The sequence below is a fragment of the Girardinichthys multiradiatus genome, chromosome 14 (genome assembly GCF_021462225.1).
Source record: "Girardinichthys multiradiatus isolate DD_20200921_A chromosome 14, DD_fGirMul_XY1, whole genome shotgun sequence".
NCBI classification, from domain to species: Eukaryota; Metazoa; Chordata; class Actinopteri; order Cyprinodontiformes; family Goodeidae; genus Girardinichthys; species Girardinichthys multiradiatus.
This window is the reverse complement of record NC_061807.1, coordinates 22,209,701-22,229,186: the sequence shown is the minus strand read 5'-3', so window position 1 is coordinate 22,229,186 and position 19,486 is coordinate 22,209,701. Positions and strand designations below refer to the sequence as shown.

Here is a 19,486-nt window from a genome sequence, read left to right as displayed (position 1 = left end):
TTTTTTATTGTAAAGTGCCTTAGAACGACATACGTAATGTGGAGCTATATACATAAACTGAATTGAATTATTTGAATGAATTGGATGAATTTGAAACGACTTTGCAATTCGTTTGATTCTATATAACTGATTATGAATGATGTATTTTTAGATTACATCTGTGGTGAAATGGTTCTATGTAAAAAAAATGAAATTTTATTTGAAGTTTCAACAGTTTCACATCGATTTTGTGGATTGAAGACTGCATAAAAAGCCAGGTGCACATCTGTTTAGAAGTTGATGCAGGCGATAAATCATTGGGGTGTTGACTAGAATTGTCAATGAGGACTGGGACATGTGGGTGCAGAGATTTCCTGTGGGAACCATTTGGGATTGTTACAGCATGGTGAGATGAGCTGACAGGGGAAAAGACAGCAGAAAATGATGTGAGAGTGAGCCAAGGGGAGAAGGAGAACTGTTGTCGCGCTTGCTGACACAGGTCACATCCAATTGAGACGCCTACTCAAGGGATGTTGGCAATGCTGTTCTCTCAAGTTTTCATTTAACCAGTGACAAACCACCTGAAGTCCCCCACCAATATACTGAGATCTGGAAATCACATAAGCCTTTTCTGTCTGACAAAAATGGTCCAGTTGTTTGGGTGGCTTTTCACAGACAGAACTAAAGAGATAAGAAACTATGGAAGTAGATTAGGGGGGTATGTATAGATCTATACAAGATGATCTAACTTCTGCCCAAACACAGAATAAAATGCCTGCAGTTGTCTTCAAAGGAAGATGTTATCAGACAGTTTATCAAAATAACTGATAAGCTCACAGGTTGTTGTGTGTCCTAGTAAAAGCTCCCTACCTAGACTCCTTACCCAAGATGCTGTTGTTTTCCTCCTCCAGCCGTTTAACAGATGGTTCAAGCAACCATTTGCTAACAACAACCCAATCACACAGCATCATAATGACTGGACACGCACTCCTTTGTTTTGGTAGCCACTTCCCAATTGGCTTGGCATGAGGAAACCCTGATTGCTGTGATTGCTCCGACTGTGCCTCGCTCTGACGGCCACAGCAGGAGGGGGGGAGAAAAAGCAGAGATTTGGAGGCTCAAATAAAGAATATTCAGCTAGATGCAGAGTTGGGATGAGGAATGGTGCTTCCCTCTGCTTTTTCTCCCACATTTTCTAATGGCATGCAAATAGCTATTTGCCTAGGTCGGCAGCTCTGAGTGTGCACTTCTAAGCAAGGGGCCTTTGAACCGACTGTTACACTGCTGATAATATGTCGGGAGAACACAGGGAGGGGGACAGATTAAGCTCAGAGAGGAACCGACGAAAAATAGAACAGAAAGAGCACAGAGACTGTTTCTGCTGTCCTTCTTTTTGCCACATTTAGTGGCCGCAATGGCAGTCTGTCATTAGCAGCCAAGTGTAGCTATCCATAAAACAATTACACATGGACACACACAGAGAAAGGCTGGTCATTTTGGTTTTGACATTTACATAGATCTCCTACCGGACTAAAATGGAACAGAATTTCTCGCTATTATCTGCTGCTGACACCACTTCCACACACACATACGTATGAGATACCTTCACAATGCGGCTCCTGACCTTTCAGGCCCTGCCAAGCTCATCGAGGGTTTGTGGTGTTTCATTTGTCAAAGTAATGTCTTTCTCGGAGCATTGCCAATGCTAGGAAAACCCGGATGAAGTGGACAAGATGTAGTGGTCGATGGTTTTTCAGACAATAGACACATAAAGGGCTCTTTCTGCATCACCATTTCAATCAACACTTTTACCAGCTTGTACACTTGACTCTGGAACTAGCTACACACATTTAGGTCAGTTAAACAGCTTTTTATTCAATTTATTCTCATTGAATTTGTCCCTTGTTGCTTCTGGATTCAGAGAGGAGACATCCGTGACACTTTTTCTTGCACATCTTCAAATACCATCTCTTTCCTGGATGTTCGTGGATGAACAAAGAGAGGGCTTCACAAGAACTTTGGGCAAAAGGGATGCACACATTGTTAAAAGGAGAAAAATATAAAATCAAAGTAACTGTAGGCATAAGTCAATGCAATCCCTGCTTGACTACATGAGGCAGGGATTCTATAAGAACGAATTAAGTATTTCTCTATAACAGCAATACTGAGCGGTGAGAGCTGCGTTCAATCGTAATTGGGGATATATTTGGATATTTTTTCTTTAGGATCAAAAGGTTTGTTTTTTACAGCTTCCATCTTGCAGGGCATACACAGCACACCTGCACACACTACAGGACTATGAAACGATTGAAAATGTAGAATGATCAGTGACTGTCGGCCACTTGATAACAAGCGTCATACACTCAAACTCCCTTCCACAATAAGCACTGAGTTATTACTGAACAAAGCCTGGTCTTCTGGAAGGAGCTAATCAACAAGTCATTTCAGAGATTTCCTAATTTGAGCAGTACTGATTGGGTTTTACAGATGCAGCTGTTGTATCACAGATAAATAACTTCATAGGTTCACAACAGACATTATGGTCGACACTTGAATGATGGTAACCAGGAACCAAGATATATATAGTAGTTTAAAAAATATGGTCTCATAAGAATTACAGTTTTTTTTTATTTTCTTCCAACAATTTAAAGCCCTTTAGTTTCATCTCTTAATAAGATACAAGAGGAACAGCCAGAACAAAGATTAATGCAACACTGCCCCTCCCCTCCTGTTGCAGTGTATCAGCTGCCCAAAAGGAGCTCTCTGATTCCTTTATATTTCTTCTCATTGTCCTCATTACAAACTCCATGTTTGCTCTTACATATAAAAAAAATGCATCTATTTCAGAATTTTTTCCAGTTGCAAAAAGCAACCTAAAGATACACCATCCATAGCTCTTTTTATGGTAACACTGTTCAAAAAGTACATTTGGTAAGCTAAAACCTGGATTGCAAGCTATTTTAAATAAATTCAACCAATTTTGTTTTAAAGCCTTGCATTAATGTGAAACCACAGTATATTTATGTCATACCGTGAGAATCTCACGCTGACCGATGCCTACTTTACAAACGTTTATGATCTTCCAAAAAACAACCATCTGGAGCCGCTAGGGCATTTGTATACCAGACTTGTTCTGTTTGTTTATTTCCTCGGATAGCTAGTCCTTAAAAAAAGCCAAGTCTCGGTTCACTTGCAAGTGAACTCTGACATGGTTGGCTTACAGTGGGGAATGCAAATGGACTATCCAGTGAACCAAGGAGAAGAAGTGAACCTCTTGCATTTGTCCCGTGGATAACGCAACATTGGGGTTCTTATGAAAACCAGGTCAGGAATGATTGAATTATTAAAGTAAAAAAATTTCCATTTTCATTGTGAACAAGCTAGATGAAGGGCATGAAACCTTCTTCAGTCTTTCTTTTTTCTTCTATCTGATCAGTACTCTTTTTGGGCAATACGCCCCCAACGAAGCAGTTGTTGTAATCGTGAAACAATGACCAGGCAGTTTGGTCCTCTTCCAAAAGTGCAACGTGAAAGTGAACCAAATTTAATTAATTTATGAAAATTCTCAGCATTCCCTGCCCAGTGTGAAAGCACCTTTAGTCCTTGCAGGGTCACAGGGGGCTGCTGCCTATCTCCAACAGTCAATGGGCAAGAGGTGGGGTACACCCTATATATGTCATATTGAAGGACAATTTAGAAAGGCCAGTTTATCTACCCTATTTGAAATGGGGGAAGAAGCAAAGGTTGAGAGAACCCATGCATTCACTAAATAACATAGAAACTCCATGCAAAAAGATGCAATGCTAATAACTGGTTCACAGTACAGTATTCTGGAAACTAAAAGTATAATAAAAATCACAAACAAAACAGCTATATGTTTAGGATCCAACTTGTTTCCACATCTGTAAGACTTGCATTGCACTGACAACCCTTCTCTACTGTTATATTATATATATTAATGTTTTCATAAATGAATACTTTGCGTTTCAAAGCAAAAGTAATGTTTTCGCTCTCTGGTGTGAGAAACTGCCCATGAAAGCTTTCACTTTAAACTTCAGGAGCTACTGATTAGGGGCAAGTGAGTCATCCAAGCATCGACTTGCTCATGCAGCAGCAGAGCCTAAGAGAGCCTCTTGAACTATTTGAGGCTGGTGCAGACTTAAATGCTTCAGGAGAGGGGGTGAGGGGATAAGCTGGAGATAGAGGCATACAGTGCACATCATGAAGCTTAGCTAGAATAAAGTTTTTTTTTTCTCAAACATACTCTCAGCAGGGGAAATTAGTCAAACGGGTGCACAGTCCTGTAATGTAATAAGCATAGGCCCTGCAAGTTGACCCTAAAAAGTAGAAATTGATTATTTAGCATGCATTCCACTGATAGCTTTCTCCAACTGCACCCACACATGATAATCAAATACTTTCCATGATGTAGGGATTTTTAGGGAATTATTTTAGTCTTAACTAAAACACCACAGTTAGAGATGCACCGATATGACACTGTCACATACCCAAACAAATATCACAGGGCCAACTCCATCCTCCCGCCCCCACAGCACATATACAATGCTGTATATAGCATCCCTAACCACAATATGTCTTGTCAAAGGAAAGTATGTCTCTTAAAGAGCTATATAGTTTCTGCCAGCATGGGGCTTCATTTGGTGAAGTTGGTGTTAGCTATTGTTCTGGGACTTACATATGAAGGTGAGTGCTTGACACCCTGCACCTTCTTGAGACTCCTATTTTGAAGTAAGAAAGGATGTAGTACTTTAGTAGCCCTGCTGGGTTGACAGAGTCAGCTAACAAATAGTTATTGCTCGGCTGGGTGGCAGCAATCTTGAATTATGGAGATAAATGACAAATGTGCTCAAATCCTGCATACAATTAGATTAAATTGAATATAATTTAATAGTCTTTTTATTGCCCCTTATTTCCACTGATTGATAGATATTTATTTTTCAAAATTACTTTAAATCATTAGTTGTCAAAGCAGGTAGAAAATGCCCCCAAGTGGGTCCCCATACAGGTACAAGACACATAGTTGATCCAAAACATCCCGTGGAAGACGGCTCCTTCTCTCAGCTGAAAAGTTGGGTATTAAAACACCAAAACTGCAAAAGTATCAATTGCAAGCACATTTGGAAGCACCATTGGTATACTGCCACTCGCCACCCATTAGCCACTTATGATGCTTCAGTTAGCCTCTGCTTCATGATTTCGTATCGCAGCTAAACTAAAGTGATATTTCAAATTTTTTTAAGAACCTGGTCATTATGTGATTATCTACAGTTGAATATCTAAAAGCATTAGGCTGATCAAACCTGAACTTGATTAGAGATCATTGTTTACACAATTTATATTTATGAAAACACAAAAACTAAACATTTTTTATAGTTTTTTTTGGCATTAGAAACACTTCTTTTAATATAGCAAAAAATGCAACAGTGAGACGTTGACCGGTATATTTTACACTGATTACCGGTTGATTAAAAACTGTTTGTAAATTGTAAATTTAGTATATTTGTAAAAACAAAGAAATGGGAATTATTAGTTTTCCTCCCAAAATTGCTATCATTTCATTTGAGCAATGATCGGAATATTTTTTATCATCTTGGCTCATGAGTTGGATCCATCTTTAACTCCCTACTCTGTTATAATAAAAGGTTTCTGGAAAATGTGTTTTAAAATTCTCAGAATATGGTAAGTACTTAAAAAGCCTGGTTGCTGCTGGTTAATTACTGCCACTGAATACACAAAAAACTGGGATTGATCTGTGTTTTACTGGAAGAGAACTGTATTAAGAACTGAACTCTCTCACAGAGAGATCCACTTAACCCTCTCCTTGCCTCACTGTATAATCTCACTGGACTGTCATTGTTTTCAGAAGACTAGTTACCTGTTTCACTTTGGCATTTTTACACCTCTCTGCCACTTTTCTTTTTAGCTGTGCATTTTATCTTTAATATGACACCACCCATCTTTTCATTGCATTGGGAGCACTACATGACAGCATTCCAGGAATTGTGTTTTTACCGTCCTACTCTAGTATAAACTAGTATAAACTATTTAATAATCTAGGGAGGTTGGTCTTACTACATGGCGTCGTCACAACGTGTGTGTGTGTGTGTGTGTGTGTGTGTGTGTGTGTGTGTGTGTGCTAAGCATTAATCGTGCTGCGGTGGTGGTGGTGGTGAGGAAGGGGGGATTATTGGCTTAGTGTTTTGGCCAGGTTAAATTGAAACAGGCCTGAAAGGCTCTTAGTGGAGATTACTCTAGGTACTAAAAATAATAATTTTGGCCTACCACCCATCCACACACCCACCCATCCAACCACACACACAAATGTGTCTAGCCAAAGAAGCATCTGATCTTTGTATCAGTTACGTAAAGACACACATGATAAACGCAGAAGTTGGCAGCTCCGGTGTGATAACAGGGAATGGTATTCACCGAGGGGGGCATGGGATCAGCTGGGGCAGCAACACCAAACATGCATCAATCAGCAGCAGAGGCCCATTGGGATCAAGAGTGTGAGGGAACAAAACAGGCAGCCAAACAGCAACCGTCAGACCCAGAGATGTTTCCTTGCTCTTTTTCCAAACATTCCCCAGGGGGATGTTTTTTTATTTATTTTTTTGGCCACATCCAACTCTCTGTTTACTATCTTCTTATTTTTTTCCCTCCAATGCTCTCTTCTTCCTTCCAGCCGTTCTTTCCAGAAGCGACATTTGTGGGCCAGAATATATTTGTTCAGCCACTGCTACTCCAAACTTCCCATCAGCCAAGAACAAATGCTTTGCCTCAGGAGTGGGAAGACAGAGAGAATGGAAGGGAGAAGGGAGCCCACAGTGGGTTGGAAGCTCTTGTTGTGGAGTGGATCTGACAGACGCTCCGAGATGACACGGGCTTGGACAGCCCATATCTTGCATCCCTCGCTAATATACATCTGCGCCCATTTGTCTACACTTCCTTCTCATTTGTGCATCACAAAACAGCATGGCTCCTCGTCTGAAAACCGGGTCTGACAGTGATGGAGGATTTCTTCCATCAGACAGTGCAAACAATGCATCAGCGCAGTAAAAAACTGCAGGGAACCTGAGATCAAGAAAGCATGGTGTATTCTAATAAGACTCACTTGAGAAAATCATATTATACAGTTGAATATTATAATTCATACATCCTTTTGCTGGAGCGGTGAACTGGTGCGGGTGGCACACTCAAATGTCAGCATAAATTTGCAAAATGAATGCGAGCGGCATGCAGCAGGGGAGTAGAAGTGGGGACAGAAAGGGGTTTCTGCCAGTTGCATGTGTGTTTTTAGGACTATGTGTGTCTTTCTGCTCACAGGAGTATATCTCCAACAAGTGTTTGAGCTAATATATGCTTGCATGTCTCAACAAAACAGCCAAGGATGCTTGAGGAAAAATGTTCATCCCAGCATGTTCTACCTAAGCTGGCAAACTCAAGCCGTGCTGTTTACTGGGACAGTTCCGTTAAAATTACCTGTAGTAGAAAACTCTCTATGCATCTTCATTTTGCGTAAATCCAGATTTCTTTAAAACCAGTAGCTAAACCTAATGCTTAATGTTTATATGAACATGATTTTATGTACCTTTGAACTGTCATAATTTTGCTTTTTCACTACCAATGATCTTGTATGAAACATGCACTGACAACAGAACACGTAAAGCATTTCCAGCATGTCCATTTCATTCATGTGATTTTGCTTGATTTAAGCCATTTATAGTATCTTTGGTTGTGTTTAGGGTCGTTGTTCTGCTGTTAAGTGAAAGTCTCTGCAACCTTTAACTGTTTTTTTTCTAGTGTTGCTCTGTATTTAACTCCATTCATCTTCCCCATAACATCTTTCCCTGTCGCTGCTGGTTAAACGCCTTCACACAGCATAATGCTGCCACCACCATGTTTCACGGTAGGGATATTGTGTTCAGATATGGTTCAGATATGCAATGCTAGTTTTCTCCCACACACAGCCTTTTTCATGCAGGTCAAAAACTTAAGTTTGACCTCATCTAACAAGAGCATTTTTTTCCACATGCATCCTGTGTCTCATAGATGCCTTGTGGAAAACCAAGAATAAAACTTGGAGTTTTTGCCACTCTATTACACGCCACAGATTTTTGCATGACTAGTTGTCCTGTCAAGAGATCTCCCACTTGAGCTGTGGATAACTGCAGCTCCTCAAAATTATCATGGGCCCTTTGGCTGCTTCTCTAAATAAATTATTCCCCTGCCCAGCCTGTACTGTTTTGGTTGTCTTGGTAGGTCTGCAGTTGCATCATACTCTCTCCATTTTCAGATAACAAACTGAACATGCTCTGTACGATTTTTTTAAGATAGAGATATTGTTTAATAAACTAAAGTTGCTTTACACTTCTCTTAAACTTGATGACTGGCTTGTTTGGGTGTGTCAACCAGCTTTTCACATCAAGAGACTGAAATCCTTGGCCATCGTTCTTTGCAAGACGCTCAGTCAGATTAGATTGAAACCATCTCTAAACATCAGTTTTGTTGTCTTTCTGCAAATTCTCAATCAGATTTAGGTATGGACTAATCTGAAGTCACACAAAAGGAAGACACCAAGAGAGTTATCGGCTGTATTATAACCTCTTAACAGAATCTCACTTAAAATTCTGAACCCCTTTGAGCTCATGAGCATCTGGGCAATAATGCACAACTAAACCGAGACAAAGCTTCATAATGCTGTTTGAAGGCTGATTCCATTCCACCGTATCCTGAGAACGATATAAAAGAACACACACACCAACATGTGTGCGCTCACATGTTTACACTCACAGCATGTCAATATCACAGTAATGCTTTAAGCTTTGGCATCTTATTTTACTACTTCCTAAGCTTACAACCTTTACTTCCAATCCACAGGCTTTGGGTTTGGTTGGCTTACATCCAAGCTTCTCCTTGTCCATGTAACTTCTTCCCTACCCATCTGTCCCTGTGCCGTTTTGTGTTTTCCTCTCTTTCACTTCTCTCTTTCTTCCTGCTCTCGTCCCTGTGCTCCACCTGTCCATCTATCATCGAAGTACCTCACAAAAGGAACATGTGGTAAGGCAGAAAGCATGTCAAAAGATAAGCCCAGAGACAGTTTTCCTTCCAAATCACACATGCCGACTCAGAGCCAACAACAGCTGTAAATGTCGTCATCTGCGTATGTGGGATGCAGTCGCCACCGGTAGGCGTCCATTGTCGGAATCCAAAAAAGCCCGAACCATGGTGTTAGCACATTTCCATTAATCAAACAGTTGAGGCTGGAAATGAAACCCAAGTTGTGACCTGTGGTTCAAAAAGACGTTGGGTCACACTGCTGGTACTGTTATCTTTGGCAGTTCACGGGGAACTTGTTGGACCAGCTAGCCCCTTAACAACTGCAGCCAGAAATAGACCATCGCGGTCGGCTCATTTTGAAGAGGTGTCAAATACGCCTGGGCTGGGAGCAATAGCTGCTGTGTGTGTTTGTGTGTGTGTTTGTGTGTTAAAAGGGGTGTGGCAAATCGTTCCCCACATTTTGTGTCAGGGACAGTTGGGACCATGGCAGGGAATGAAGCAAAAGGCCAGCCAGAGGACAGCTTGTGATCTGAGGACACGTGCTGCTTTCGGAACACAACCACACATATACACAGATAGGAACATGTACGAAGAGATGCATTTCAGCTGCTTTACATTATGATGCAGAAAATGTCCATTGCCCCATTCACAAAGTTTTTTGGTGTTATTTTGGGGGTCTAACTTTTCAAACCTTCTTTATTCATTTATTACAATGCCACATCAAACCACAAGCTGAATAAAAGACCCAAGTGCAATAGAAAACAGCAGGTGTTTGTCTTTCCCACAAAGCTGCAAGTCATTTCAACAGCTGACTGACTGAACCGGTGAATGCAGGTTCACACATCCAAGGAGCAGGTTGTTTTGATGGGGGTATTTAAAAGAGGGGGCCTCAGTGTGACAGCTGCATCCAGCTGTTACACATGTCGCTCCAGCCTTGATAATCTGCTACCTGCTGGAACGCTACAGTGCATTATGCATGCCAGAGAGGTGGAGATTAAATGCAAGCAAAGTAAAGAACCCTCTAGCAGTTATTTTGTAATCTGGACATTTATTAGCACTTTCTATAAATCTTTAACTTCTCCATGGATGTTTCTCTCCTCTGTGCAGAGGCCAATGTGGAGGAGGTGCAAGAAGTGCAGCTGCTGCCCCAGCCTTCTGATTCCTGCCAAGCATCAAACTTTCCTCCGTCAGATTAAATTGGATTAGCTGGCCCTGCTGTACGATTAACTCAAAGCTTCATATGGTGACTAGTAACTCTCCAAGTATGTGAGAAAAAAAAGGAAAAAGGTCAAATAAATGTGTTACTTAATTTGAAACAGGTATCGCAGCCTAAACACAGTGCTTTGCAAAAATATTTTTTCACATTCTGTCTTGTTACAACCTCAAACACTAATGTATTTTAATGGGATTTTTGTTATAAACCACAACAAAGTAGCATTTAGTATAAGTATTCAGCCCCCTCAAGTTAATACTTTGTGGAACCATCTTTCGCTACAATTAACATTTGCAAGTCTTTTGTGGTATGTCTCTCACAGTTTTGCACATCTAAAGATGGAAATTTTTGCACTTTCTTTTTTGGAAAATAGCTCAGAATGGATGGAGAGCTCCCGTGAACATGATTTTTTATATCGTGTCACAAATTCTCAACTAAAGTTAGCTCTGGATCTCATTTGGTAAATTTTACACATAGATGTGCTTTAATCTAAACCTGGCTGTATGTTTAGAGTCATTGTCCCGCTGGTTGGTGAAACTTTGTCTCAAGTCTTTTCTGGCCTCTAGTCTTCTTCTTAGACCACCTTGTATTTAGCTCGAACCATCTTCTTATCAACCAGCTTCCAGGCTGAAGAAAATCACCCTCACTGCACGATGCTGCCACCACCATGTTTTACTGTGGGAATGAGGTGTTTAGGGTGATGTACACTTTTAGTTTTCCTTCTCACATTTTATTTTGCATGTAAGCCAAAATATGCGATTTAGGTCTAATCTAACCAGAACACATTCTTCCACATATTTGCTGTGTTCCTTAGATAGCTTGTGGTAAAACTGCAAAAAGGGCATCCTTTAACTTTCTTTCTACAATGGCTTTCTCCATAAAGGCCAGATTTGTGGAGTGCATTACTGATAATTGTCCTGTTAAAAGATTCTCCCACCTGAGTTGTGGATCTCACCAGCTCCAGAGCTACCATGGGGCTCTTGGCTGCTTCTCTTAATACTGCACTAAGTGGAGCCTGTCCGTTTATGTGGATGGCCATGTCTTGGTAAATTTGCAGTAGCAGATATAATTTCATAATCTGACCCTGCTTTGTACATCTCCACAATTTTATCTCTCTTAGACCCCAGTGAGATGACTAAGGCAATTGGTTGCACTGGATTTGAATTTGAAGAATCGGACTAAACGGAGGCGGAAAAAAACAAAGATAATTTTCTCTGACATTTTTTGTAAAAATAAATTCTAAATCACGTATCATGTTCCTTTAACGTCATATGCTCTAATCTGTGATGGTCCATCTCATACAATTCTAACATATACATAATACATAACATTTTGTGTCTATGACAAAACATGAATAGTAGAAGGGGCGGACTGAAACCTTTTCATGGCCTCCAGATTTTACAATAGTTTTTTTAGACTGCTTAGGGTGTGAAATACGCGGCCTGCTCGCTGCAACTTGCTCTCTTTAAGTGGAGCCACAAACACATGTGCTGGTGCGTGGGAGCATGTGCACACACAGGTGCACGGATATAGGCTCCCATTCGGACTGCATGCTCAGAGCAAGTTTCTCTCATCAGGGGATGCAAAGTTCCATTGTGTGTTAACATGAAACACATACTCGCACAGGCACATGCATACTCTCTTGTTGGTATTTTTATCCATCTCTAGAGTCACTCTGTGGCTGCTAGCCATATTACTCTACAGACTACAGAGGAGCCATGGTCACACCAGCTAGTACTTCAGACCCCCCCACCCCTTCCTTTGTGTGGGTGTTAGTATGTTTGGGATAGTCTAAAGCAGGAGAATGCAAGGTGATATATAGAGCCAAACATGGAAAGGATTAAGTATGTTATCAACTGCTGCCTGCAAGACCACTGAGGACATGCGTTCACATTCACACAGAAACAAAACACACAACAGAGACCCTGGAAACGTAACCACATGACAGGGCAATAGGAACGCACGTGCACTGGCTCCTCACGCTGGGCTTTTCCTCCTGAGGCGAGGCTAAAGCATCCAATCTCAGTCTTTCTTGTCTATCTCTGGCACTGATAAAGGTTTATAATGAACTGGGGACTAGAACTCAGTCCCCAAGACTGATGGTTTTATGGCCCCGGCCAGATCATTACCCTCTGTGGACTTTGGTTTGCCACCGGGCGAGAACATCAAGAAAGCCAGAAGGAGAGAAAAGGGGGCAAAGATTAAAGTTTTACAGTCCAGCCTTTAAGGAGTGTTTTGCAACACCCTCCATTCCTATGTCCACGGTTTACTACGGACACAGTCTCTCAGATCTGTGCCGCATTACTGAGTTCAAGCTGAAATAAACGCAGAATGTTTTGATAAGGCAGCCTACTGTCACAGCTGGAAGCCAAGCTAGGGGACAAAGGTCCTCCTGTGCTTTATCGTCATTTTCCTTATCTTTTGTACTCCAATGTAAAATTTTGTTTGTAAACTGGTAACAGTTGTTGAACAATTTGTTTGGGTTCCATTATTACCTGTGTGTGTGTGGGGTGGGGTGGGGGGTGGGGTGGGGTGTTAATCCATGAAGCACGAAGCAAATACGCTTCATGTATTCTTCCTGCAGCTGTAGCAACTTCTTCAGAGTAAAATGATGGAGCAGGAACGATACTAAAATGCCCCAATATTTCTCATCTGTTCATCTCAAGAACTGCTATCCAGTTGCTATCAGGATGTGACTTTGTGTGATGAAGTGAGTGTAAGCTGGATATGAGCCCTGGATATGAAGGTGAGGTTTGTATACTTGATATCATATTACGCATTATGCATTTTGTCTGAGATTCCAATGTCTAAGAAAGGAAGTAGTTGTTTACTTGGCATCCTTGTGTTAATGGAGTTGGCTAAAAGAAAATATTCAGTAACAAAAGCATCAAACACACTTTCACCACTTTAAAATTTTTTTGTCTTGCAGAATTTTTAGACATTCAGTTTGAAAAGATACATTTTTTGCAAGGATTCTGAAAGTACCACAACTCGTCAACCAATGGCAGCTAACAAAGCTAAAGTTAGCATCTTCTTCAAAAGTAATAGTTCTTTGGTTGCCCTGTTCTCAAGATAGAACTGACTACTAGACACTTGTCACTGGGTTAATGGACAAAACTGGGCAAGAAAAGCATCAAAGAAGCCACCAACACTTTCAAACTCCGTTTGTATTAATATTTTTGGTACTTAGAGGAAAAATAAATGATGACACACAAGATATGGAGAGTATATAAGAAAAGTAAGAATACCACAGCTGGCTAACAATTAGCTAATGATGGGGAAGTTAGCATCTTCTTTGAATGTATTAGTCCTTGAGCTGTCCTGTTGTTTTTACAGAGTCAAATTAATAGACTGTTTGACGACAACATTCAGTTACAAAAGTTTCTAAGAAGCCTCCTCCACTTGAAAATCATTTCAGTGCAGCATTTTGGGGACTTAAGTATACCAATTTTGCTAGCCAAGAGTGACTACCAATGCCAAAGATAACATCTGCTACGTAACTTCCTATTGGCTCAAACCTGCAAGACCTATTTGCAGGATTTAAGGGCTCTGTAGTTCATTTCATGGCTTGTAATTCAAAATCTAAAACACTTCAACTGATCAAACCTGAACTAGTTTACTCTACATTGAAAGGAGATCCTTTAAAACAGTTTGTTATGTTGTAAAGGCTATTTTCATTAACTAAGAAAGCATCAAAACTGGAATGAATACAAGTCAAATCTGCAATGCTTACATATTGGGCAAGTTTCCACAAATTAGGATTTGTGGAAACTTAGGGATTCAAAAATCTTGTCATTGTGAAAACAATATAATGTATAATGTATAATATTTATATGGTACAGCAAATTGAACGCTCTGTAAGCTCAACTTACCTCGAAAAGATTAGATGCTTCATTCCCATATTGAGAGGAAATTATCTCTGATTGGTCACTGTACCATTTAAGGCCACCCAGAAAGCTGTCCGCATCCAAGTCGCTGACATCAAGCTCTGAGAGGTCAAGTTCGGGGAGGTCTGGGCAAAGGGGCTGGTCTTCACCAACCAAGGCAGCACACTGGAGAAAGACAGAAACAATAAAGATGTCTAGGCAGGAGGAAAACCCAGAGTATTTGAGACAACCCGGGAAACAACTGGACTATATTGACAGAAGAAAAAAAGTCTTCTAACACATGGGTTCTTAGAATTGACTTAATAGATAGAGTGTAAGTTATTGCACAAAAATACAATTCATCCCACTCAAGTTTGTTTTATTCACTACTTCCCTACATCTGCCTCTTTTAGGTGCTCTTAAAATCTATAATTAATCAATAACTTTTCCTACCATTATCTCATTTGTTATTAACAGGCCTGCTATGACAGTGCTGCAGTTTTTTTTTTGTTTTTTTTCTGGAAACTGCAAACCTGTTTCCATTTAGCTTCACTGACGACAGTACACTCCGTACACTGTTATTGGAGAGGCCATGGCCTCCAGGCTACTAAACGCTGCCTGTTGACATTTTGTTATTCACCAGCCTCTTTTATGTAATCTAGCCAATGTGTATACTGTTTGTAGCAGCTGCTCCTGCTTCCTGGGCACACAAATCATCAAGTCTGGCCCTGGCTGCAGATTGGAGCAGGACAGGTGCCTTGGTAAGTGGAAAAAAGGGGAGGCTGGCTCTTTTTTTGCAGAAATATAAACCCTGATTTTAGCCAAAGTCAGAAAGACTATTCTAATATTACATAGTCTGGGAAACTGATTAGGAACCCTCAAATGGCGAATCCAAGCCTGGAAAATCCTGTGATCCCGTTTATTATTTAGATCAAACGCATTAGGCGTTTATGAACGCCACAGGGAGGCGTTAAGATATAAACCAGATATACATCCCCAGGCGAAGCGGTAATGGGCGTTTGCCCTCTGAAGAGAGGGAGTCGGGTTCGCATCAGGGGTAAAAACTGAGACAGGGAGATGCTGTGCAATATAGAAAAGCCCGTCCAGATCTTGATGTAACAGTTTGCATTTCCATTGGATTTTCCAACAGTCGGGACTGTGATCCGAATACTGTCACGGTGCACAATGCATCACAGAGGTGCGAAATAATTCACTGCGCCACCACCATTCACCACCTTGACATGATTTAGTCAGACAAAACACAAAATCGCAACCACACTGTTCAAATATTCAGAGAGTGGACGTCCTGTACTCGAGTTATCTCACGCATGTCTTGGTAAACTAATGAAATAGCGCCGCCAGCCAGCCGATCAGGATGCACCAGCGCTCCAGCGATTTTTACGCACGCACCACGCATGAAAACACCTGCTCGGAAGATTATTAGAGGAAGTAGGCAGCCGCCTTGTTTGGAGAACAAGCTTTTTACATGGAAACATTCCACGCAATCGATGGAAAATAAGTTGTTTTTTTTTAGAGAAGGCTGTACACTGTCGCAGTCCAAGCCAGAAACTCTCCTGAAGAATACCTAAATTAGTCACGCAATTTTTACTGATATTTACCCTGGAAGCCCACAGTAATACAAAAAAATTAGAAGCCATGCTGCACTTATAATGGCAAAAATAAGAATTATAAAGCAAGCAGCCAGATGCCAGCAAATCGGGGAATTGGTATTTGACTAATAAATATCCCTTTATCATCGGGTTTTACTTAAGCCAGGCGATGCACGAGAATAAACGGAGCTCAAATAAACAGGAAAAAGAAAGACTGTTATTAAATATCAAATCATCAATTCTGGCTCTGGATGCTGTCGTTAAAAACGATGATGCTCCTGCCAGATCGCGTTGCTTCACTGGTTTGGAAAAAAAACCAAAAAACTATCCCAACAGCAAGGCACAGTGTGTAAGATTATCACCCGCTAGAGGATTGCATCTGTCAAACGAGAAATACCTGACTCTGAGACATTTCAGTCATTTCGGCATGAATAAGACCCCCTTCTCTTTACACCCGGAGCGCGTTCCGTCCGCGGCTGGAAAGGGATTCTTCCCCAGCTCTGCAAGCGCAGATCCTGTACGGAGGTAAAAGCGGTGATCCTGAAAAAAAGACCCTTCGTACGCGCCTGACAGCGACTACATGTTTAACTGAGGTGGAAAACAAGACTCCGCATGCCAAATATTCCCTTGCTGTAAATCCCTTGCATCCTCAACTGCCGCGTCCAGACGCGCGCTACACCGGCACCAGTGGAAGAAGATGAAGAGTAGGAGGAGAGACTTGTCCATCGTTCCAGGTGTTAAAAAAACTCCAGAGGGCTAGAATGACGAAAAAAGGACGATAAAAAAAAAGATGCGCTCACCTCTAATTCTGTCCACACCGAGTCCTGGTTACACCTGTCCCACGCCATCCAGAATCACTGAATGACGCTCCGGCAAACAAAAACCAAAAAGGAAAAAAAAAGGGGTAAAAAATAAAATCAAGTAAAATAGAAATCCACACACGTTTCCCACTCGCTCTCACACAGGCAACTGCTGCCCCTCGCCGAGAATGAACCGAGGGCACCTGTCTTACAACTGCTTTCCATCACATGACAAAGCTATTAAAAGTAGGCAGGGGAGTGACTCCGCGTCCACTCCACTCGCCGGTGACGCGCGGCCAGCGGGCGGAGTCTGGCAGCGCAACATAGTAAAATCCCGCTGGTGCGCTGCAAAAAATGTCCACCTGAAAACCAGTTCATGATCTGTTCGAAACAAAATCTTTTATCAGTACATGCCAAACAACAAATTTCCAGAAATATGACCAGTTGATAAGACACCAGTGATACACGGCTCAGTTGCGAATTATTATTATTATTATTGTCATTACTGCCTACTGTTTTTAAAGGTATTGGATCGATTGATATTTGGTAAATCTGTTGTATTTAGGCTAAAACAGTGGTGGCAGCAGCATTTTTGTTTTAAACTTGTATATCGATACCTAAAAAAGTAAAAACATAGTACCTGTAGTATCCCAAAAAATATTTCTTCTTTCTAACAAATTAATATTATTGTTGTTATTTTTTTTATATTGCTGTTGTTACTTTAGCCTTCTATTTTCAGAAGGATTAGATCAGCTAGGTTTAGGTAAATTAGTTGTATTTTGGTGTGTTTGGGATGTGAAACATGGTGGCAGCAGTATACATTAGAGATGCTTTTAAAAAAAAAAAAAAAACCGTCAACAATATTAAGAAAAATGTTTTGCCTTTTTAATTTAAAACGACAAAAACTTTGGGGGCAGTTTCAGACATGGCACCCTAAATTTAAATTCATTAACTTCAGCATTGTTATAACCTGTTTTACCACCTGAGTAACTTATGTGCATTAAATGGATCCATGAATCTAATTTTTAATTAAGACAACGTTCTGTGTTTTTTATTGTATTTGTCTTAAATTAATCTGACAAAAAAACTGGAGTTTTAATCTTGGGGCTCAGAATATTCAGTTAGTGCTTAGTGTTCTTAGTTATGGTTACTGCTTTCATTCCCTTCTTTATTCTAGCAAAGTTGGTGGAAAGGTAACTTCATAGGACCCAATTTTAAAACACAAAAAAAATAAACATCCAAAGTATCTGTTTTACCATTTATGTCTTCATAGCTAAGTTCAATACTTTAAAAGATTTAAGTTTTCCTCGGTTCTTGGCCCATTTTCAAATGTAATCATAAACATTTCCTGATTTTTATTTGTTTTAGACAAGAGATTACTCATTTTTCCCTTTTGATCTTCTGAAAAATGACAAATTCAGAATATCTGATGATCTTAGGAATTTTCCTCTCTTTGAGCTATTTCCAAACTACCTATAGCAATCTCTTTAAATTTAAATGCCAATGTTTGGGGTGCAGAGGATCAAATCAGATAATTCAGTTGTTTCTAGGTAAGATTTCGTTGTCTACAGGGAGACGCGTGCCAGTACGGACATTGTATGCAGTGAAAACACGATGTGTATAGGCAACACCACCACCTCAGTGATTAAAAACAGAAGCTTTGTGGATATTTCAAACAGAGGTGGTTTCCTGTTAGGAAGTGAACTCACAGGTAGCCGGAATAATGCTCTCAATCCTGCTGCCGTCTTTGTGCCATTTAAGGCTTTTTCTGAGCAATTTAATAATTGTACGATGAGTTTTTAAACCAGTAGAGCTTATTTAAAATAATGTCTGTCATTGTTTCTGTATGGACTGTGTTTTTCAAGAAATACCCAAGCTATATTCAAACAATACATTTCTATAATAAGAGACTCACTCCAAGGAATATGAGAACCCCAATCCAATTTTTACTCTTGTAAGCCTATTAAGTCCACCTGAGCATGCAAAAGAGCAATTGTCTCCCTAAATTGGTGAACCACATACAGTAAGTCTCATTAAACACTAAATTGAACAGAAGCCCATAAAGAGGTTTTGTGACTGGAAATGTGAATTGTTCGGCTTGTGCGAGAGCCAGTCATTGTGCTGTAAAGGTGTTATGTTTATGGACACCTCAGGGCATTTGTAGCATTAAATCTCTACATCTGCCGAGTGCCCAGAGATATGCCACCCAGAAGCCGAGGCAAAAAAAAACAAACAAAAAAACTGAACGGAGCAGGTGGCGTGTGCAGTGACCTCACAGAGTCCAGATGGACCAGGGCTGCAAAGATAGCAATATATGGGCGACATGGACATCACATGGGCTACATGGTAGGTGGCTTTGTGACTGCAGCAGAGATAAAACACTAAATAACACAATGTTGAGGTTAATCTTTGATGAAAAACACCGCTAGCAATCTCCCTCTGGAAGTGGAGTATGCATGCAGGTAAAGCAGCTGCAACTTCACGGTAGCATTGTGATGACAGAAATGCGAAGAGGAGGGGGGGGATTTGGCAGCAATTATCTGCCCATAAATGATTTATCTCTGGCTCTCTAAGCTGCATGTAAGCCATAGTTTTACAACTTATCTGACCGTCCTCTTCATACCAATTAAGACAACAGAAGCTAAAGATACATATTATGTTAAGATTCCCTCCTTTAAACGGGCTTCTTTTTCCATCAAAAAATTTTTCCTGCTGTAGGGTACTTTTTCATGTATTCAGAGGCAGAGATTTGTAGATATAGGTGTCATTTTTAAAAGGAAAAAGTGTGTGTATGGGGGGCGGGGATATACAGCCTGAATCGAAATGCAAATGTTCTGATCTAAACCCTGCTCAGACTGTACAAGTCCTTCTAAAAATATTAGCATATTGTGATAAAGTTCGTTATTTTCCATAATGTCATGATGAAAATTTAACATT

General features: G+C 40.5%; 1 protein-coding gene across 5 annotated transcripts in view; it reads right to left on the bottom strand.

The window, feature by feature from the left end:
- ppargc1a (peroxisome proliferator-activated receptor gamma, coactivator 1 alpha) overlaps nt 1–16,765 on the bottom strand; it is a 52,731-nt gene extending 35,966 nt beyond the window's left edge. For 2 of the 5 annotated variants that reach the window (XM_047385980.1, XM_047385981.1), the window contains exons 1-2: nt 16,550–16,765; nt 14,146–14,325 (exon numbers count right to left, since the gene is read on the bottom strand). In XM_047385980.1, coding sequence (XP_047241936.1) covers nt 14,146–14,325; nt 16,550–16,597 — 228 coding nt within the window. In that variant the 5' untranslated portion in view covers nt 16,598–16,765. Of the gene's footprint in view, nt 1–14,145; nt 14,326–16,146; nt 16,393–16,549 lie in introns of those variants that run through there. The other 3 variants (XM_047385983.1, XM_047385984.1, XM_047385982.1) reach the window with 2 other exon arrangements.
- Nucleotides 16,766–19,486: the final 2,721 nt, after the last annotated feature.